Genomic DNA, 23,080 nt, shown 5'->3' with positions numbered 1-23,080 from the left:
CCTCTGTAGGTCCAGCCGGGCCCCCATCAAGAAAGCAAGGTGGAGTACTCACAGTTCAATTCAGTGGATGGTGTGAGTGAAGAATTCGCCATAAGTGACCAAATCATTGACATACTGTCATCTGAAGATCCAGGGACCATGGCCCAAGCCTTAGAAGAGTAAGAAACCATATTGTATCTTTGTCCTCCAAGTTTTTTCCTTAACTCTGCTTCTACTAACATTGAGAAAATATACTTTCTTTCTAAACCCCTGTTAGATGTATTGAAGCATGCAATCAGAACAATTTTATCATTTTTGTCCACAACACTTTTGGATTATTCTAAGTTGTAGAATTTTGTAACCTCCAGCCAAAATCTACACTGCATCTTCTCCCTCTTGGTCCTTCTTATTTTGAACCTGAAAATTCAGCCTTAATTTGGAATCAGGAAACTAGGTCTACTCTTAATTCTGTCACTCCTCATTATGACCCTGGGCAACTTACTTTCCCAGAGGTAAGATGTGATTTGTGAAGAGGCAGCATGGTATGGTTAGAAAGGGCATTAATCATCTGGCCAGAAAGTCTAAGTTCAAATCTCAGTGTCAGGACCTGATAGCTATTTGACCTGGAGCAAGCCATGTAGCTTTTTTGTGCCTCAGTTTCCTCATCAATAAAATGGAAACAATCCCTGCCCTTCATATTTTTAAAAATTTGTTGTGAAGATCAAATAAGATAATGATTGTTAAAGCACATTATGATGATAAAGAGATACATAAATGTAGTTGATTCTTATGATATAATCAGAAGAATTGAATAAATAGTGAAAAGAGGAGAGTTTTGTTGAGAAAATGGGAATTCAGCTAAAACCAGCAAATAGAAATGCTATCTGGTGATTTGCAAATAGAAATCAGAATTCAAACTGGATGTGAAAGCAACTAGACTTTCCTAAGTAAGGAAATCCTAATTTCCCCTGAGATAACTGGTGTTTTATACCTGACTCAGAATGTGTTGTGACTGAATAGTCACTACAAATAGAAGCACTGTTAGGGTTCCTGTAAAAGTTGTGTATGACTTTGACCAGACAAAGACATGGGAATGAGTTAATGTTAATTCATGTCTGCGTTGGAGTAAATTGGTTTTCTTTTTTCCCCCCATTAATCATTCTGGACTCATCCATCTGTATGCCTTCAAGTTAGCTTAATGTTCAAATCTGAATGCAGAGAGTAAAAAATACTGTTTTGGTATACAGGGCCCCAAATGAAAACATTAATGAAGGAGGTGGAGATTGAGCACAAGGCCCCTGGTGAAGGTTAGGCTGACTACTAATAGTGTCAGAAGATACTTTCTGATAATAACAGATGTATTAAGTGACTAAAGGACATCTTTTCTTGAAAGTAGGGAAACAATTTGGAATATGGGATTTCAGGGTCACCTTGCAAGACAATTTACGGGTAGGAGAGTACCCTATAGACATGTGAACAGGATAATTGGCTTAATGTACCACTTTCTGATTTTAAAACTGCTCCATCATTGAATCTTAACTCTCAACTCTTCAATTCTGGCTGACATTTAATAACTATGTGATATCAGGCAAATCACTTTATTTCTTTGTACCTCAGTTTCCTCATTTGTAAAGTAAGGAAGTTAAACCAGATGGCATGAGAGGTCCTTTCACCTTTAAATCTGATACAATGGTTCTATGATCATGTGGTCTTCCCTCTCTCTGACCTTTTTAAAATGGACAACAGTAATGGACTTGAGTAAGTACTCATTGGCTAAGAACTAGCCTGTCTAAATTAAACAATGATTTTTTTTTCCAAATCTCAGCAAATCAAAAAAGCGTGGACTAAAATATAAAAAGGTTTGTGATTGTTGTTGATGAGAGGAATACCCACACAAAATATTGACACAGCTGCCTTTTGGACTTGGAGTCACAGAATCAGAGCAATCATGATTTGGACGATGCCTCTTAGCAGTTGGACAGCCCACACATGACAGGGGGTTGGAAGACTTTGGTTCATACCTCGCTTCCAGCTGCAGTTTCTTTGTCTGCAAATAAGGGATGATAAGACTTGCACTCCTTTCTTTATAGAATGGCTGAGGAAAGTGCCCCCAGAGCACTAAATAAATATTTGATTTGATATTTTGAAGGATCTCTGATCTCAACCGTGTGGGTTCTCTTTGTCAGTATAGATCACAAATTATTTTGGCTTTCTCCACCTGAGTAAGACTTATCAACATTTTTTATCTAATACTTTTTTCTATATAGCTCACCAAGGAGGATAGTGAATAGAGTATCAGATTTAAAGTCAGGGGAAAATAAATTTGAATCCTACCTGAGACACTTAAGACCTGTATGACCCTGGGTAAGTCATTTATTGTTATGAGTCTCAGTTTCCTCATCTGTGAGATAGAAGTACTAATGGGACTTAGCTGACTAGGCCGTTGTGAGGATCAAATAAGGTAATCTATATAAAGTGCTTCACAAAATTTTCAAACTTAAGTATTGTATGTATGCATACATACATGTGTGCATGTGTGTGTACATGTGCACATACACGTATATGTACACATGTGTATGTGTGTAATCTACTTTTAGAAGATTCATCCAATGCACTGGAGGTATTCCTCCAACCTATTTAATATTTTTTAAAGACAGAGTATTAATTCTATCTCACTATTGCTTCATTTCCTTTTCTAGACATTTGCATTCTTGATAAAGTCTTGAATGTTGCTTTTTCTCTATCTAGATCTAGATCTATAAAACTTGTGATTTTAATTCCTTTGATATCGTGGCAATCTGTGATTTACAAGGACATAATATAACTAGGAGAACATTGATGCTAATGGTAAATGCTTTGACAGCGATTGGCAGCTTTGGGTCACTGAAAGAGCTATAAAACTATCCAAATGTACATAAAACTACAACTGGTTCCTATTCGACTTTATATCATAGTCTCGGCAATATGGATTCTCTATTGACTTGTTTTTTTGTTTTGTTTTGTTTTCTGGGGGTAGGGATTGCTAGACTCTTCTCTCTTATGCCTGTGCATGAATATCAATGAAGTAGCCCCCTGGTTTCCTAGGGCCTGGGTCGTGCATTTGGTACAATGTCATCTTCAAACCAGAACAGCTGGAGAACCTTTGCAATATTAGGGAATCCTTTGTTTTTAGCACAATAGCCATCATGACAGCAGTGACTACTTTTGCCAGATAGACATCTTTTCTTTTGCTTTGTTTTTGTCTTGTGTAATATCGGTAGTTGGTGAATTCTCAAGTACATTATGTCTCCTCATCAGCATAAGCATTTTCCTCATATAGAAGTCCCTATACTGATGATAGTAACTCACTTATGTAGTACTTTTTTGTTCCAGTATTTTATTATTTTCCAGTTACCTATAAGGATAATTTTCAACATTTGTTTTCATAGGATTTTTAGTTCCAAATTTTTCTCCCACCCTCCCTTCCTGGCCTCCTCCCCAGGACAGAGAGCAATCTAATATAGGTTATATATGTGCAATCACATTAAACATTTCTGCATTATATGCTACTTTATGGCTATAAAATTCCTTATGTGTAAAGACAACTGAATCCTCACAACAATCTTGTGTCATCCTTAATAGAAGTGTTTTTATTCCCATTTCAGAGTTGAGGAAACTGATGCAGAAAGAAAAGTAATTTCCTTAATTTTATGTAGCAAGGCAGAACTATGAATTCAAGCCCAACTATTTTGATCTCAGTTTCTTTAACTTTTCTACTTCAAGACCAAAAAAAAATAGATCTCTGTTTTGATCTGCTGGAAAGAGAATAAGAAGTTTGCCTCCAATTCTACATTATTGGAAATTATCAACAGGAACTAGAACAGGCAGGTTTGGGTGTATGAATGTAATAAAAATACTGGATTAAAAAAAATGTCCTCACACATTGCACAACTATCTCTGAAGAGTTTTTCTGTTTTCCGCCTCCTTCTTAAGTCGTATTTTTTTTAATTGCCTCAGTGATCCAGAAGTATAGCTCCATCAGTCATTTGGAAATCTTAACATAATGATCTTAGGTCTCTGAGTATTTGAGATATGAGAATTTCTTTGAAATCTTAAACTCTTAATTAACTGTGATTTTCCAGTTTTTCATTTCTTGTAATGCTCACTAGCTACAAGAGGTAAAATACCATTCAGAATACAAATGATTTAATGTGACAGAAAAATTTGAATCAGCTGTCAGCCACTAAAAGTACACTTTCTTATAAAGAATAATTCACCCCAATTGTAAAATCCAATCCTGGTCTTTTGCTTATGTGTTTCATGATGAAATAGCTTTTGTTACCTTAGGTAAGCATTGTAAGAATGAGTACTCTGACTTTTGTCTTTTTATCCCTAATCTCTGGCCCATAAGATGAACTTAATAAATGCTATCTGGTTTTGATTGGTGATATATTCTAAATGTTTTTTTTTTAATTTAGAATTTTATTTTCCCAAATTACATGCAAATACAAATTTTGACATCAATTTTTAAAAATGCTGTGCTCCAAATTCTTTACCTCCCTCCCTCCCCCCAAGAACTCAAGCAATTCAATATAAGCTATACATAAGCAGTCATTAAAAACATTTCCACATTAGGCATTTTGTGAAAGAAACTATATGAAAACAAAACTTCAGATAAAGGAACTAACAAAAAAATATGCTTCAATCTGTATTCAGACAACATCAGTTATCTCTCTGTAGATGGACTGCATTTTCCCTAAGACCTTCAGAGTTGTCTTGGATCATTGCATTGCTGAAAATAACCAAGTCATTCACAGCAGATTATCTTATAGTATTGCTGTTATTTTATATACAGTACATTTCACTTTTCATCAGCTCATGTAGGTCTTTCCAGGTTTTTATGATAGCATCCTGCTCATTAATTTTTTTAATAGTAAACTACATTTATATAGTACTTTAAAGAGAGATTTCCTTACAATAAACCCATGAGGTTAATTCTTGCAACAATGGTAATAGATAACATTTATATAGGTCCTTATACTTGACAAAGAATTTTCTTCACAATAGCCCAGCAAAGTAAGTACCATATGTTTTGTCATCATCATCATCAATCATCTTCACTCAGACCTCATCATCATCCATCCATCCTCATCTCCATCATCAATCCATCCTCATCTTCATCGATTAATCCTCCTCCTCATCAATCAATTCTCATCTTCATCCAGTCATTATCAATCATCATCTTAGAGAATGCTTGCCTCTGCTTCAAATTTTTTTCAGTTACTATTGTTAACTTTCCCTCCATCCTATTCCCTCCCCCATGATATTTGCTTTATTTTCTATCATCTTGCACCCTATCCCTCCTCAAAAGTGTTTTGCTTCTGACTGCCCCCTCTCCCAATCTGCCCTCCCTTGTTTCACCCCTCCCTCCTTATCCCCTTCCCCTCCCACTTTCCTGCAGGATTAGATTGCTTCACCCAATTGAGTGTGTATGTTACTCCCTCCTTGAATGAACTCTGATGAGAGTCAGGTCTTTGAGCCAATTCTGATGAGTGTAAGGCTCATTCCCTGCCCTACCCCCCCCCCCATCTCTCCCCCCTGACTCCATAAGCCCTTTCATCTGGGATTTCACCCCATTCTACCTCTCCCCTCCCCACCCAATGCAATCCTCTCACTCCTCAATTTTATCCTAAAGATTTCATCATGGGGTAGCTGGGTTACACAGTGAACAAAGCACCTACCCTTGACCCAGAAGGACCTAAGCCCAAATCTGGCCTCAGACACAAGACACTTACCCACTGCACAACCCCAGGTATGCCACCCAACCCCAAACTCTCCACAAAAATAGTAATAAACAAAAAATAAATGCTTTACAGATATCATCCCTTCATAATCAATTCTTACCTGTGCCCTCTGTACAAATGTATTCCTTTCATCTGCCCTAATACTGAGAAAGTTCTTATGAGTTGGATGTATCATCTTCCCATGTAGGAGTGTAAACAGTTTAACCTTGTAACATCCTTCTTGTCTTTTTCCTGTTTACCTTTTTATGCTTCCCCAGGGTTTTGTATTTAAAAGTAAAATTTTCTCTTGAGTTCAGGTCTTTTCATCACAAATACCTTAAAGTCCCTTTTTTCATTGAAATACCATTTGTTCTCCTGAAAAATTATACCCAGTTTTGCTGGGTAGGTGATTCTTGGTTGTAATCCCAATTCTTTTGCCCTCCAGAATATCATATTACATGCCCATGGATCTGTGTTGGTGTGAATATGGGATTGGGTTCCACTCTTGTCCTGGCATAGCAGACCCCTCCTGCCAACCTTCTAAGCTGTATTTGGCTGGAAAATAATCTCTCCCCATCATTTTGTGAGTTCTGCTGCTCCAGAAATTGTCTTATGGCATTATTTGAAGGGATTTGGGGCAGATCTCTGAGGAGTCACTGCCTGTCCTCTGCCATCTTGGCTCTGGTGATATAATTTTCTTTTTTAATAAAAGTATTTTATTATTTTCCAGTTGCATGTAGGGATAGTTTTCAACATTTGTATTCATAGGATTTTAGTTCTAAATTTTTCTCCTGTCCCCCCTTCCCTCCCTCCTCCGCAAGACAGAAAGCAATCTGATATAAGTTATATATGTGTAATCACATTAAATGTATTTCTTCATTAGTCATATTGTGAAAGAAGAATCAGAGCACAAGGGAAAAACCTCAAAAAAGAAGGAAAATAACTAAAAACAGAAAGAGGATTGTTCAATCTGCATTCTTAATCCACAGTTGTTTGGGGATTTTTTGGTTTTGGTTTTCATTTTTTTTTCTAGATGTTGAGAACATTTTCTGTCATTAGTTCTTTGAAATTGTTTTGGATCATTTTGCTGCTGAGAAGAGCCAAGTCTATTACCATTGTTCATCCCACAATGTTGCTGTTTACTGTGTACAATGTTCTCCTGCTTCTGTTCCTCTCAGTCAGTATCAGTTCCTGTAAGTCCTTCCAGTTTTCTCTGAAATCCGCCTCATCATCATTTCTTACAGCACAGTAGTATTCCATTATATTCATATACCACAACTTGTTTAGTCATTCCCCAATTGATGGGCATTCCCTCGATTTCCAATTCTTTGCCACCACAAAGAGAGCTGCTATAAATACTTTTGTACATGTGGGTCCTTTTCCCTCTTCTATGATCTCTTTGGGATGGTCATACACTTTTTAAAGAGAATACTCTCTCTATTTTTTCCCTTGATCTTTTGTTGTTGAGGCATTTCAATCATGTCCAACTCTTCATGATCCCATTTGGCGTATTCTTGACAAAGATACTGGAGTGGTTTGCCATTTTCTTCCTTAGTTTATTTTAGAGATGAGGAAACTGAGGCAAACAGGGTGAAGTGACTTGGACAGGGTCACATAGCTAGTAAGTGTCTGAGTCTGGATTTGAACTCATGATGCTGTAGCCCTGCACTCTATCTATTGTGCCACCTTACTGCCCTTTCCCCAATTTCTATTAAGTTTTTTGAGAGTACTATGGAAACAACATTAGACTAGGATTCAAGAGATTTGGGTGACAGTATGGTCCATTGCAGAGAACATTAAAATGAAAGGAGACATGTTCATGTCCCTGCTCCTTTTTAAGACAAGCTAACATATCTCCGGGAGATTGTGTTCTGCTGAAGGTCAGACAGCTAGGAATATGAGCATAAAATTGAAGGAAACAAAACTCACGCAAACAAAAGGAAACACTAAGTCTCCTTTGGCCACAGCAGCCATATTCAGGAACACATAATATTGTATTCCTAAGCTCATTGTTATATTCTAACCAAGGTTTCCTTTCTACCAATTAACAGTTTCTAAGCTCTAGAGAGAAGTGTTGTATAGAAGAAATATGGCACCAGGCTTACAGTTATTTTTGTGGGAGCTCCTGATGGTGTTTTTTGTTTTGGGGGGTTGCCTTTAAAGTTTGTTAGATCAGCTATAGACTAAATAAAAAGTCTAAGATGAAGTTAGGCAAGAGTAATTTTGTGGCAATGGAGGGCTGTCACATTGAAGGACTGCTTGGCTATGTTTGTTGCTTATCTCATACATTAGGCATCTTAGAGTATTGAATAAGTGAAGCCTGGATAGGGAAACAAAACCACCCATCTTTATCCCCAGCATTGGCAATGGGAGTGGATTCATGCAAAGACTAGTTCATAGAAGCATGAGGTTGGCTTGGGCAATTTCACCCATCAATACCTAGTTCCTTGCCATATATGCTCATTGGATTTTAACCTGCTTCTTCAAGTAGGTTTCAAAAGGAAGGACTGGCTGTGCTACAAGACTCTGGTAGGCTCATACATTGAAAGTTGGGGGGCAGCTAGGTGGCGCAGTGGATAGAGTACTGGTCCTGGAGTCAGGAGGACCCGAGTTCAAATACATCCTCAGACACTTAACACTTACTAGCTGTGTGACCCTGGGCAAGTCACTTAACCCCAATTGCCTCACTAAAAAAAAAAAAAAAGTTGGAAGGGATCTTAGAAGCCATCAGTCTCAGCCCCTTCACTTTATAGAAGCAGAAACTGAGACTCAGAGGGGGTGAAGTGAGTTGTATAAGTTCACATATCTAGTTCATTTAAATTTAATAAGCATTTATCAAGCCTCTACTATGTGTAAGACATTATGATAGGGCTAGGAAAACACAAACGAAAAATCCCCTACCCTCAACGAACTTATGGTCTGCTTGACAACGAGAGGTGGAGGATATAAAATTTGTACAAATCAGAATGATATGAAGAACATCAGAATGTGATGGAGGCAAAGAACAGACACAGTATACTAGGAAGACTTGAAAAAAGAGAAAATGCATTCAGCTGGGACTTGGAGGTGGGATGTCCATTCATCCTTCCCTTCAGGGAAGCCCTCATGGGTGAAGATGCTATATATCAGCAGTAATGTCATTCAATGGAAGTTACTAATTTGTTTCTCTGATCCAAAGCTGCTTCATGCCAGTTTGGACAGTATGTTTCCTCAGAGTCTTCCACTGCTGGATAAGAGGATTATTGAAGATAAAGGTCTCAGTAGGGTAGTGGAATGAGATCTAGATTGAGATTTGGCAGGTGTGGGTTTAAGGTCTAGCTTTGCAAGTAATCAACTGGGTCACCTGGGAAAAGTCACTGCAAAGCTCTGACCTTGAGGTTCCTAATTTGTAAGAGAGTGGGCTTTATGTAATCTCTAAGGTACCCTCCTACCTTGAAATGCATGGTCTTTCTTCTAAAATTCTTAGTGTCGTCAAATTTATAGTTTCTGGTAATAATAATATAACAACAACTCATACTTCTATAGCACTTTACTGTTCACAAAGTATTTTTTTACTACAACTCTAGGAAATGTTGATTATTTTATTCTTGACACATTGCAAATGAAGAAGCTGAAAATGAAGTGACTTTCCTTGAGTTACATTGATAGTTGAGTATATGACCCCAATTCTTCTGGATGCAGGATGGGAATTCTTTCTGGAACATTCCCTTTATCCTTCACATGACTCTGAAAAACTAAACAGTGGCCTCTCTTCTTTGTCATCAACTTTTACAGCTTTTATTCCTTGGTGTGGGTGCACTGATCTTGTTTCAGATTCTTTTACCACCCAATAAAACCCCTGTTTGTGACCATAGCTAAATAAAAATGTCCAATAAACCATGAACATTGGATGGATGTTAATATGTCAAGAAGTCTTTGGAGTCATATTACTCCTGAGATACTGGGGTGGGGAAGCAGCTTTGATGGTTTATTTTATTATACATATAGAAATGACTGAATTCTTTGTCCAGCTCTAGCCACCACAATCTTCCCCATTCTTAGCTTATAAATTGTCTCCCTTGCTTTTTAAGGGTCAAGCTCCTGATGGTAAGTGTGATATGTATGTGCCACGCAGCTAGGATGTCTGCCTATTGCGTATGCCAATCTTGCTATTTTAGGATCATTTATGTAATTCAGATTATGCTTAGAGTGATGTTTATCCCAAAGACGCCAGTTTGATCAGATCTACTCAAACTGGGAGGCAATGTGAGACAGAGCAAAGTACTACTATGCTGGAGTCAGGATTCCTGGGTTCCCATTATAGCTCTGCCACTAACTACTCATAGCATTTGTGGCACATTCCTCTGTGTACCTCAATTTCCTCATCTTTTTTGTTTCCCCAGCTTTCCTTTTTTTCCTAGGTTTTGGTTAGCTCTGAAAATAACAAAATCTAGGGGCATAGCATGTTAGAGCTGAAAGAGACCTTAGAACATAGAATAATCTTAACCATCACCATTTCTGCAGTACACCAAAGTTTACAAAGTGCTTTTCTCATTATAGTCCATGAGGTTGGCAATACAACCATCAAGAGAAAGGAAAATGAAATTCAGCGGAGTAGACTATCTTTCCAGTGTTTACACATTTGGTAAGAGTCAGATCACAGAGAATGTCAGATATCATGGAAACTATGATATCAGGGAAGAACGATGAAGAAGATTTGGTTAAACTGTCCCATTTCATAGATAAGAAAGCTGAGGCCCAAAGAAGGGAAATGATGCATCTACCCTCATGTGTCCAGCTAATAGCAGTGATTAGAACTAGAACTTCAGTTGGCTGATACAGTTAAGCTCTTTGAACTGTCCCGTGTTCCATCAATTCACTCATGATGGAAAATGTGTCATTGGAATTAACTACTGGGAACATTATATATCCTAGGCAATTCCCTAGGATTCATGTACTAAATACATACCAAGACTGTGATTTTCATTTGTGCTTTCATCTCTGCCAAAAAACCACAACCTTGAGTATTCTCATACACCTGCTTTTGCAACAAAGACTCAGAAATGTTGAGAAGCATGTGAGACAATGCTAGGCCTAGAACCTCAAAAATGTATGCCTTTGTAAATCATTTGTATAGTGATTTGAACTTTAATAAAGTCTTTATGTACCTTATCTCATTCAACCCTTGTGATACATTCTCCCCATTTTACCTATGAGGGAACTGAGCTCAGAGAGTTTTAATAGTTGGCTTGACATAGTATCAGAGCCTAGATTTGAATCTGTCTTCTCAACTAAGTCCAAAACACTCTCTTATACCTTACTGTATCCTAACTAGTTCCCTTCCTTGAACTTGTTATGATCTAGAAAAGGTAAATTAGCTTTATGTTTTTTGACTTAGTCCAGAAAATAGTACTTTTATGTGATCTAAAATACCTCCAACCAGCAAGGTGGTTTCATAGATTTATGGCTAGAAGGGATCTTACTTAAGATCAAATCCATTCCTCTCCTTCCATTTTGAAGATATAGAAACTGAAGAACAGGGGAATTAAGTGACTTGACCAGGGTCATACAACAAGTTAAGTGTTTAAGACAGAATTTGAATTCAGGTTCACCTGACTCCAAGTCCAGGGCTTTCTCCATTATACCATGCAATGGGGCATTCTGAACTGAGTACAATATTCTCGCTCTAATCTGATCACAGAGGGTGAGATCACCAACTACCACAGTCTGTAGGTTATACTTTGATTAACGCAAATTGAGATGGCAGTGGCACTTTGAATGCCCACATCCTATTGTGGTTATAGTGAACCTACTGTCACTAAGCCTTCGAGGGCCTTTTTCATGTGAACAGTCTCACTCTCTCCATTCTGGACCTGCACAGTTGGTTTTTTTAGTTTAAATGCAGGACTCTGTGGAACTAATTCAAACCTTATTAAACACAGAGTCTCTGAAAAAAATCTCAGAGGGGAAGGACTCTCCTCAAACACAAATATTGATGTCAATTTCCCGCTTCCTCAAAACTCCTAATAGAATATTATCTGAATAAAATCTATTCTCTCAAGATATTCCAATGAATTGGATATTTTTCTTGCGTGTTTTTTTTAAAAGAACCATTTCTAAATGATTGGCTCCCCTTAGACATTTTTAATTTATTTTTGTAACAGTTGTTAGTATGTATGAAACTCAATGAAAAGGTTAGCAGTTACTGCAGAATCATAGAATTTTTTAGAGTAGGTAAGTCATTCAATGTCCATTTAGTCTAACACATACCCCAAAGGAATCTTCACTATAAGATATCTGGCAAGTGGATTTTTCACCCTTCACTTCAGTGCCTCCAAGGATGAGAAACTCACTACTTCTCTATGCAGATGAATCCATTTTTTGGACAGCACTTAATTACTAGGAAGATTTTTAATCCCATCTTAAATTTGCTTCTTTGTGGTGGTACAGTGGATAGAGTGTTGGGCACTTACTAGATGTGTGATCCCAGGCAAGTCACTTAACCTGTTTGCCTCAGTTTCCTCATCTGTAAAATGAGTTGGAGGAAGAAATGACCAATCACTCCAGTATGTCTACCAAGAAGACTCCAAATGGGGTCAGAGAGAATCAGACATGACTAACATCTATGAACAACAAAAACTCTCATCCGCTGCTCTTGATTCTGCCCTCTTGGGAAAAACAAAATATGTCTAATCCCTTTTACATTTAACAACCTTTTAAAAATTTAGAATCCAACCTTCTAACCCATCCTCCAGTCCCCTGAATCTACTCTTCTCCAGGTTAAATATACCTTTCTACTTCAACTCATCTTCATTACATGAACTCTTGGACTCAAGGCCCATCACTATCCCAGTTGCCTCCTCTGGATAGGCAACCAGTCAAAACAACTATCTCCATTATGAAGCATAGTTTGCTCATTTAGTTTATATCAGTGTTCCTTAAAATTTTCAGATTTAGAGCAGATTTGAAGGCAAATAATGGCCTTGAAATCAGTTTTACTTATCTACAGTTTACTCAGGTTGATGAGAATTCATATATCTGAGGGCTTTGTGGAATTTTTAGTTATGTGTTATTAAAATACAAAAATGTAAGAATTTTTCCTTCATTTCTTCAATGGGTGCTTATTGGTCACCTACCAAATGCAAGGCAGTGGTCAAAGAGATCTCTCATTTGTTCTGTAAATACTTGTTCTAATGTTATTCCCGCTATGAGCAGTTGAATGCAATAGAATGGATAGCAGACAATCACTGTGTTAGAACTAGATGGAAACTTAGGGCTTAGAATTTAGGGCATAGGACTCAGGCTGTGAGAGCTGTAAGTGACCTTAGAGATTACAGAATCCTACTCCCTTTTCTAGATGAATAAGCTGAAGTCTGAGAGATAGCATGGCTCTAGAGTCAGGAAAATCTGGATTCAAATCCTGCCTCTTACCCATGGTAGCTGTGTGGCCATGGGAATGTCATAATCTCTCAGTGTATCAGGCAACTCTCTAAGGTTACAGATTTTGGAACAATTGCTGATCTACAATGATAGAGGGTATTTGCTCATGAGACCTCCCTATGTTGATGAAATCACAGGTGTAGGACAGCAGAAACTAAGGGAGAAAAAAAGAACTCGAGCTCTAGAGAGAGGGATTAACTTGTCCAGTCATATCCAAGAATTTTGTGTCAATACCATAGAAACAAAACCACTCATAAATCCAATGGCTTGCCCTTCTTCTAGCTCATCATGTTGCTTCCTTTACTCAGCACTGGACTCAGGCTCATCTCAATATCCAATTTCACCTAATAGGTGTGTCCCTCTAGGCATCCCTACTATATGTAGAATCATTCAGACACAAAGAGAACATAGTTCCTTATGGATGTGATTCATTACAAGTTTCTGTTGGTTGTTACTTTATTCAAGCCAAGGGGTTTAAATACATTTGAGATGGAGAGCCAATTTTGGAACATCTGAAATTAGCCTATTATATGAGAATGGCTAGTCTTTTCCGTCTGCATGCTAAGAGCTTAGATTTTTTTTCCCTTAGTCTAGTTGCTGAAGGTGGTAAGAAATAGATTTGTTCATTTGCACAAGGTAATACAAAGAACACTGTATTTAGAAGACCTAAGTATGGCCCATACATCTTTCTGCCCTGTCCCCTGAGAGAGGTATCTCTAGGTCTCTAGACAGAGACAGTAATCAATGTTGTGACTAATACTAGATATGAAATTCAAGGTGAAAACTTGGAACTTTGCATAAATTGAAGTTGGTAGGAGTAAAATGGACTACAATTTCACAATTTCTAACTCAGTGTAGGGATAACAAAGGAATTGCTGATGAGGTGATTGGTGTTCACTGATTGGAATTTTGATCATTGACTCCGAACGTGAGAGATGCAGGTGGGATGCTGTTAAGATGATTCAGCGGAGAACGACTGGAGCGTGAAATCAGAATCTTTGCTGGCAGGTGGCATTAAATATACATGAGTGTGGGGAAGGTAAAACATTTGGTAAAGGCAACATTTTACTTCTGCCTCTTCATGAATTTCAAAAGATAAATGATCAACCAAGTGAAATGACAGTATTGCTAAATAAGACTAATAAGAAATGATGTTTCTATAGTGCTTTAAAATTTATAAAAATGCTTTCTTCATAACAACAGTGAGGTGGAATGAGAGTGTTTTTATCCCTGTTTTAGAGATGAAGAAAGTCAGACTAGGAACTGGAAAGTGGCTAAGTCAAGGTTATGGTGCTTAGAAACTGGCAGATCTGGAAATCAACCTCATCTATACTTTCCAGAATCCAACTTTATAAAGATCCTTTTGGAAAATTATTACATTTACCTCCCTAAAGTGCCTTAGGATCTTTTCCATCCTTCACAATTGATCAAAGGTTGTTAGAAACATCTGCAAGCTCTTAAAATTTAGAATAAAACAATGGGCAATGGAATAAATCATTTTCTAGTGAGAGAGAGTGTCCAAAAATGGAAAAGCTGAATAAAAGTAGAGAGTTCTCTGTCACTGAAGATATTCAGATAATGGATGACCAGTCTGTTACTGAATGAATTCTTTCACTGGGTAGCAAGGTATAGGAGCTATGCCTAGGTGATCTTAAACTTTTTATCCAATTTTGATTCCATGAAATATATAGTTGTCTCCATTAATCTTAAGTTATCCCCTGTGGAGCAACAATTTTCCCCCTCTGAGATATATCACAAACCTTCAAAAATTTCAAAACAAGATCTTTGGCTTGCCTTTACATTTTTCCTTGCCAAAAATAGCATTCGATTATGAAAAATGAAGAATTTGAAAAATAAATAAATGCATTTTTCAATCTCCTATCTTAATTTCAAATTTTTCCAGAAGCTTAGGAAGATTCTAGAATAATTTTAAATATAAGTAGGAAATGATACTTTCTCCTGGATATTCAATCAATGTCTCAAGTGGTGGTTTATATGAGAATGATTTCTGGATTTTACATTAAGATAAGGTAATCACACCCTTATAGCAAGGGACACACAGTACTTAACAAGGGTTGATAAGTATGAATTTGCTTGGAATATTAGAAATCAAACAAAAAATGCTTTAAATTAATAAAGGGAAGGAGAAAGGAGAAAACTGCCCATGATATCAGGCTAAGTATTGTAATGAATAATTATAATTTGGGGAGAAACACAGGGAATGACCAGAATTTCATAGGAAATAAAATCCAAGAAAGTGGTCAATAGTTAAACCCACGGTGTTAGTATTGAATAAGGTGAGCTACAAGAATATAATATAAATTTGACCTCATAGGTATCATTGAGACTTAATAAGATGAAAATGCCTCCCTGAAATATGATTTTGAGCTACAGTGGTAAATTTTGAAAGGAACAAGTTAAACAAATGTATATGTGCATTGGGAGGTTAGGAGGGGAGTTGAAATAGCATTGCATTATTTTAAAAAAAGCTCTAAGAAGCAGGAAAACAGGTGATATTCTGAATGGAGTTTAATGTAGACCAGGAGAAAGTGAGGAAGACCTCCAGTACACTGAGTCAACCACACTTTGCCAAACCAATGGAAGTACAAGGACAAGAGACACACAGGACAGCCAGAGTGGATGGGTTGTGTTCTGCACCACTGGAGGGAACTTCCAAATCGAGGAAGTCAGAGATCCATTTGGACAGAGTACAGAATGCCTGGACATGAGAGAAAATAGATAAGGAACATGAAAGAACACATTGCTAGCTTGGTAAAAGCCACAATGGAGTAGCAAAAGGGGAGTTTGATTATTGGCTTCCAGTTGGGTGCTTTCTCTTCTTAAAGCAGTACAATGAACAATTTCTTAACTGGCCTTAATTAAAATCTCATCTTTACAAAGTGGGGAACAAATGAGGGCAACTTCTCTTTTGGTTCTAATCCTAACCAACAAGGTAAAACTAGGGTTGAGCCTAGGAGAAGGAAAGATAGAAAAACCAGGGAGACTCCAATACGCATCCTAAATTTTGAAAAAACAAAATCTCAAAAGGTTTAGAAGTATTTATAAGCAGGACTTCGTTAAAGTTCTATAAGGGGGAACCTCTCAAGACTGAATTATGAAAACACAATGAAGTATGGAAGGAAGGAAACAAGCAAACCTTAATTAAACACCTACTATGTGCAAGGAACTGTGCTATAAAATTTCTAATTATCTCATTTGATCCTTACTACAATAGCATGAGGTAGGTGTTATTTTCCCCATTTTACAATTAAGGAAACTGAGGCAAAGAGTAGTCAAGTGAGTTGCACAGGGTCACATAGCTAATAAGAGGCTAAGGAGGAGGAAAAGGAGCCATTGTTTAAAGAGACCAAGGTGGTTGCACAGGGAACTTTTAAACCAACTTAGATTTTCAAGGGGATATCTGCAGAGGAAGGAAGCAGAGGAAGATAGCAAATGATGAATAAGAAAACATTTCATGATCATGTAAAAATACTTTTCATTGGGGGCAGCTAGGTATGAGGGCAGCTAGGTGGTACAGTAGATAAAGCACCGGCCCTAGATTCAGGAGGACCTGGGTTCAAATCTGGCCTCAGACACTTGACACTTACTAGCTATGTGACCCTGGGCAAGTCACTTAACCCTCATTGCCCCTTTTAAAAAATACTTTTAGTTGTGAATTCTGAAGGAAGTGGGAATGGAAAGGAAATCTAAGGATTTCACAAATGATTTTTTAAAAATATCTATATTTGGGGAAAGAGGAGGATCAAAGAACTGATAAGAAAGGTCCTTAGGTTAAATGAAGCCAAGATAATTGATGATAGAAAGAATTCCAAAATAGATAGTTCTCTTTTTTTTGTTGTTTCTGTTTACTCTGTCAAGGTAAATGATAGAGCAAAAAAAAAAAGTATAATGGGAAGTTGATACCCAAGCTAAGTAGGGAGATAGAAAAAGAGCAACTAGCTGCTTCTGAAAAAGCTGTCTCCAGACCAAGAGGAATTGTATGCTACAAAATTGGCATACATCTGATATATTTGGTTGCTGAGTCTGTATAGGGTTAGGAAAGCTTGAGGAAAACAGAAGAGCTACAGAAGTGTAGAAATGAAGTGTTGTCCTTTTTAAGGGAAAATAATGGCTCTGTAATTTATAGGACAGAGAATGATCTTGATTCTTGGCAAAAAATCTATAGTATATTTTAAAGGGAATGTTTAGTGAACATCTGGAAAAAAGAATCTGTGATCACATCAAGGGCAGATAATTTTTTTTTCTTTTGGTCAGTATTTGCTGGCAAAGAGATCAAGTCAACATATATATACATACATATATATGTACACATATGCATACACATACACACAACATACATGATATAATGTAGCATATATGTATATATAATAAAATTTACCTAGATTTTAGGAAAACATCGATAAGATATTCTCATTCAACTTACTCCTTTAGAAAAAAATGTAGAGATGAAATATATTTTGCATAACTGCCCATGTATAACCTATATCAATTTGCTTACAAAGAGCAAGTGAGGAAGAAAAAGAGGAGAAAATTTCAACCTCGAAATTTTGAAAAAATGAATGTTAAAATTGTTTTTACATGTAGTTGGGGGAACAAGAAAGTATTTTTAAAAGACAAATGAAGAGAGAAGGGCTATCAGATATGTATTTGGAACTGGTTGAAAAGCTAATTCCAAAGAGTAGCAATTCATGGCTTAATGTAAACTTAGAAACTAGTCTCTATAGAATGTCCAAGGGAATGTCCTTTGTCCTGTATCATTTCATATTTTAATCAGTTATTTGAAAGGCACTATGGCATTGTAGATAAAGCACTAGACTTGTAGTCAGTAAGGCCTGGGTTCAGATATTACCTCTGACTCTAGATTTGTGACTATAAGCAACGACCTCTCAGAGCCTCAAAACCGTTCCTTAAGATTGATTGAAATCTGTGTTGGAGGGGTGAATTCCCATGCTGGGAGTTACCCATGCTGATAAATTCACAGATTCTCAAATATCATATGTCAATGGCTTGGATAAAGCATAGATGACATGCTTATCAGATTTGCAGATGGCACAACACTTGGGATATTAACTAACACAATCAATGACAGAGCCAGAGAAGTCCAAAATTATCTCAACAAGGTTGTGCTGAATCTAGTTAATTAAAATTTTACAGGGATAAGTGTAAAATCTTAGCCTTGAGTTAAAAAATAAACAGTCCAATTATGTAATAGGGGAGGCATGGCTAAATAGCAGTTCATCTGCAAAAAATCTTCAGGTTTTTGTTCAATGAATAAATGATGTGATAGGTCAGAGCAAAAAACTGTTTTAGTTTTTGTCTGAACTGAGAGAGCATGTGAGACTGGGGAGGTGAAGGGTCCACTGACTTGTGACTTGATCAGATCAACACTGAATTGTTTAGTTTGTGGATCCACATTTTAGGAAAGGCATTAATAAACTGGAAAGTATCCCTAGGAGGTCAGCTAGGATGATGAAGAGACTTAGGGATGTTCAGTCTGGCAAACAGAACATGAAGAGCACTGGTCTAATGTCATAGCTCTCTTCAGTATCTAAAGCGCTATCACATGGGAGAAGATCTAGACTTGTCCTGCTTGGCCACAGAGACAATAGCTAGGAATAATGGATAGAAGTTATAAAAAGGTGGCATAGTGGATGGAATGTGGGGCTGGGAGTCAGGAAGATCTGAGTTCGAATTGAACCTCAGACACTCACTAGCCATGTGACCCTAGGCAATTCATGTAACCCTGTTTACCTCAGTTTCCTCATCTGTAAAATGAACTGAAGAAGGAAATGGCAACCCATTCCAGTATGTCTGCTAAGAAAACCCAAAATAAGGTCATGAAACATTGGACATGACCGAAAAGACTGAGTAACAACATCAAATTTGGCTAGATGTACAAAAAACTTATTAACATTTAGGTTTCTTGAAAAGTAGGATGAGCTGGGGAAGCTAGGTGGCACAGTGGATAAAGTACCAGCCCTGGATTTAGGAGAAGCTGAGTTCAAATCTAGCCTCAGACACTTGACACTAGCTGTGTGACCCTGGGCTAGTCACTTAACCCTCATTGCCCTGCCCAAAACAAAAAACAAAAAAGTAGTATGAGCTGTCTCAGGACATAGCAAGTTCCCTTTTGTGGAGTTCTTCATAAAGTCACCATGATTCTTGTTAGGATGTTATAAAGAGCACTGCTGTTCCGGCATGGGTTAGATTAGTTTACCTCTGGGGTTCCTCACAACCTGGAGAATATTGTGTGATATGAAAACCTGGCCATAGAGAGTATCAATGAGATGGTCATACTAGAAAGTGAATAAAGGAATTAAGAAATAGAAGGGACCTTAGATATTTTCCAGTTTGTACAAGTAAGGAAACTAAGCTAGTTTTAGTACCAAGTCAGAATTGGAGCAGTCATCACCAAATGCAAAGACAGAATTGTTTTGAACATATCACACAGTTTTTCATAAATATGTAATTTACACACTTGTGAAGACTAGTGGTCATTTGAACTTTGAAAAATAATGCATTTGAAGGGGAAAAATAATTGATGGCAAATATATAACAGGTAAATTTGACCTACCTTCAAACTATTTTACTTAAGAAAATCACATACATACATACACACACATACATGCATATATATATATATATATATATATATATATATATTTAATGTAGCCAACTTTTTATTGCAAATACTAAGAGCCAGGTAGATGTCACAGTGGAAAGAACATTGCGCCTGGTGTCAGGCACAACCTGGTCTCATGTACTAGTCATGTTACTCCAAGCAAGTAATATGTCTGCCTCAATTTCCTCAATTGTAAAAGGAGGACAACAATATCACCTCTCTTCCAGAGTTGTGAGAATCAAATGAGAAAATATTTCTAAAATACTTGCCACATAGTAAGCAGTTGATAGATGATTTTTCCCTTGCCACCTTCCCTCCCCAAATATTTAAACATAACAATGAACATCTATAGCAATGAATACTTTATGGGTAAATTGAGTGTGGGTGTGTGTGTGTAAGAATACCTTAGCCGCTGTTTGTCTTATTGATTCTCCTTCCATCAAAAATTTGATTTCTTTGAATTAGGCAGCAACTTCAGAGTTAAGTATAATTTGTGGATTAGAGATACTCTTTCCCTTGTAAATATTTTCCATATTCCAAAGAGAGCTACTAAGAAAGGCCTACAAATATTTATCTCACAATTAAATGTTTGTTTTTGTTTTTGCAAAGGAACTGCAATTTCATGATGTTTATTATTTATGATGTTTATGTTAGGAGTTTTATTTCACAACTATATAGCATAATGGATGGAGAATTAGACTTGGCATGGAGAAAGAATTAAATTAAAATCCTACCTCAAATATAGTGGGACTCTGGGAAAGTCACTTAATCTCTTTTTGTCTCAGTTTCCTTATTTGTAAAATGAGTAGGTTAGATCTGATGACTTCTAAGGTTCCTTCTAGCTCTAAATCTTGTTATTGAGTCGTTTCAGTCATGGCTGACTCTTCATGACCCCATTTGGGGTTTTCTTGGCAGAGATACTGGAGTGGTTTGTCATTTCCTTCTCTAGATCATTTTACAGATGAGGGAACTGAGGCAAACAGGGTTAAGTGACTTGCTCAGAGTCATACAGGCAGTGTCTGAGGTCAGATTTGAATTCATGGAGACATCTTCTTGATTCCAGGTCCAATGCTCTGTGCAATGTGGTGCCACCTCACTGCACCACCTCTAAATCTATGATCTTAATATCAAAGGCAGGACTTGAACATGACTCCTTTAACTCCAAGGGTAGCTCCATTCCACCTTTCAGGTAAATAGTACCTATGAAAAATGGAAATTTGCCTCAGTTCTTATCTCCCTTGTCGTAGTATTCCAATATGTATTTATTAAATAAAATTATTTTATTATTTTCCAGCTACATGTAGAGATAGTTTTCAACATTTGTTTTTATAAGATTTCCAATTTCAAATTTTTCTCTCTCCCTCTCCCCCCCAAAGACAGCAGGTAATCTGATATAGGTTACATATGTACAAGAACATTAAACATATTTCTGCAGTAGTCATGTTATAAGAGAAGAATCAGAGAAAAAAGGAAAAACCTCAAAAAAGAAAAACAACAGCACCAAAAACAAAAGAAATAGTGTGCTTCAATCAGCATCCATATTCCACAGTTCTTTTTTTTTTTTCTGGATTTGGAGAGCCTTTTGCATCATGAGTTCGTTGGGACTTTCTTGTACCGTTGTATTGGTGAGAAGAATCTAGTCTATCACAGTTGATCAACACATAATATTGATGATACTGTGTACAATGTTCTTCTGGTTCTGCTCATCTCACTCATCATAAGTTCATACAAGTCCTTCCAGGTTTCTCTGAACTCCTCCTGCTCATCGTTTTTCTTTGTTTGTTTGTTTGTTTTTGTTTTTCTTTTTTAGTGAGGCAATTGGGGTTAAGTGACTTGCCCAGGGTCACACAGCTAGTAAGTGTTAAGTGTCTGAGGCCAGATTTGGACTCAGGTCCTCCTGACTCCAGGGCTGGTGCTCTATCCACTGCGCCACCTAGCTGCCCCCTGCTCATCGTTTCTTACAGCACAATAGAATTCCATTACATTCATATACCACAACTTGTTCAGCCATTCTCCAATTGATGGGCAGCCCTTCAATTTCTAATTCCTTGCCACCACAAAAAGAGCAGCTATAAATACAAAATGTATTTTAAAAGCATGAAAAACTTGTTGAGGGGAGGCAGCTAAGTGGCACAGAGGATAAAGCACCAGTCCTGGATTCAGGAGGACCTGAGTTCAAATTTGGACTCAGACACTTAACACTTACTAGCTGTGTGACCATGAGCAAGTCACTTAACCCTCATTGCCCTGCAAAACAACAACAACAAAAAGAAAAAAAAAAATTGTTGAAAAATACTTGGGTCTATAAATTTATTTTTAACATTACAGTTTCTCATCAATGAAATTTCTCACATTTGCAGTGATGCTTTTCATTTTGATTTAATTCTGTCATTTGCATCATTAGAGATAAAAAAAGAGGTGATTATTTCCCCATAGCCTCTACTGCCAATCACTTAAAATCCATAGCTCATGGAAATGATTTGTGGTATGTGTAGAAACTTACCACCTTATCTCTCCATGTAAATTGGCTTGGGGTGGGGAGTGAGGGAAGAAGAGCAAAAATCAATTTCACTAATACTGAATTCATATTTATGGGTCTGCTACTCTTACAGCAGCCAAATTTGAAGCAGATACATTTATATTATAACAATGTAATAGCTATTTGAGTTTTCCTGTGGAATTAATTATCTTCTTCATTGATAAACCAATGCTCTTCTCCATTCAAGAGAATATTCATTGCATTTTGTAGACAATTTCATCCCATTTTCCCTCCAGACACTTGCTGATCTTCAATGTGAAAATCTGATAGGTTTTCAGTACTCACAGGTGATAGTGAAGACATTAATTCTTCTTTTTAGAGCCAGGAGTTAATCAAAATATTCATCATATTTAGGGTGCTTTAAACCATGATACTTTTTTTATTATTTTTAGAAAGAGATGGAGACATTCTCAAGTTCTTTTCTAAATTATTGGTATCCATTGATTAAAAGAGGAATAATTCAACTGGAGTGGCTATATATGTGTTCATCTAGGCAGTCAATGTTTATTAAGGTCCCACTGACAATGCCTACCTCTTGGTAATTCACTGTGTTGGGAGAGAGAGAAAGCTAATGCAAAGTTCCTGTCCTCAAGGATATTATAATTTAATAGGGTTGATGAGCCAGATACACTGGTGAAAATTAAAATGGAACAAGGGGAGAAAAGAAGTCCAAAATATGCAAAAATATGACCCAAATTATGGGGATAAGTGCAGGAGTCCAAAGGGTGATGAGCTAAG

The 23,080-nt window shown here is 37.1% G+C and overlaps 1 protein-coding gene across 1 annotated transcript in view; it reads left to right on the top strand.

The window, feature by feature from the left end:
* The window catches only part of EVC2 (EvC ciliary complex subunit 2), a 261,845-nt gene that overhangs the window by 66,914 nt on the left and 171,851 nt on the right, over nt 1-23,080 (top strand). The window contains exon 9 of the mRNA XM_043972227.1: nt 10-158. Coding sequence (XP_043828162.1) covers nt 10-158 — 149 coding nt within the window. The remainder of the gene's footprint in view (nt 1-9; nt 159-23,080) is intronic.

Source organism: Dromiciops gliroides, chromosome 6 (assembly GCF_019393635.1).
Source record: "Dromiciops gliroides isolate mDroGli1 chromosome 6, mDroGli1.pri, whole genome shotgun sequence".
NCBI classification, from domain to species: Eukaryota; Metazoa; Chordata; class Mammalia; order Microbiotheria; family Microbiotheriidae; genus Dromiciops; species Dromiciops gliroides.
This window is presented reverse-complemented; position numbering and strand designations above follow the sequence as displayed.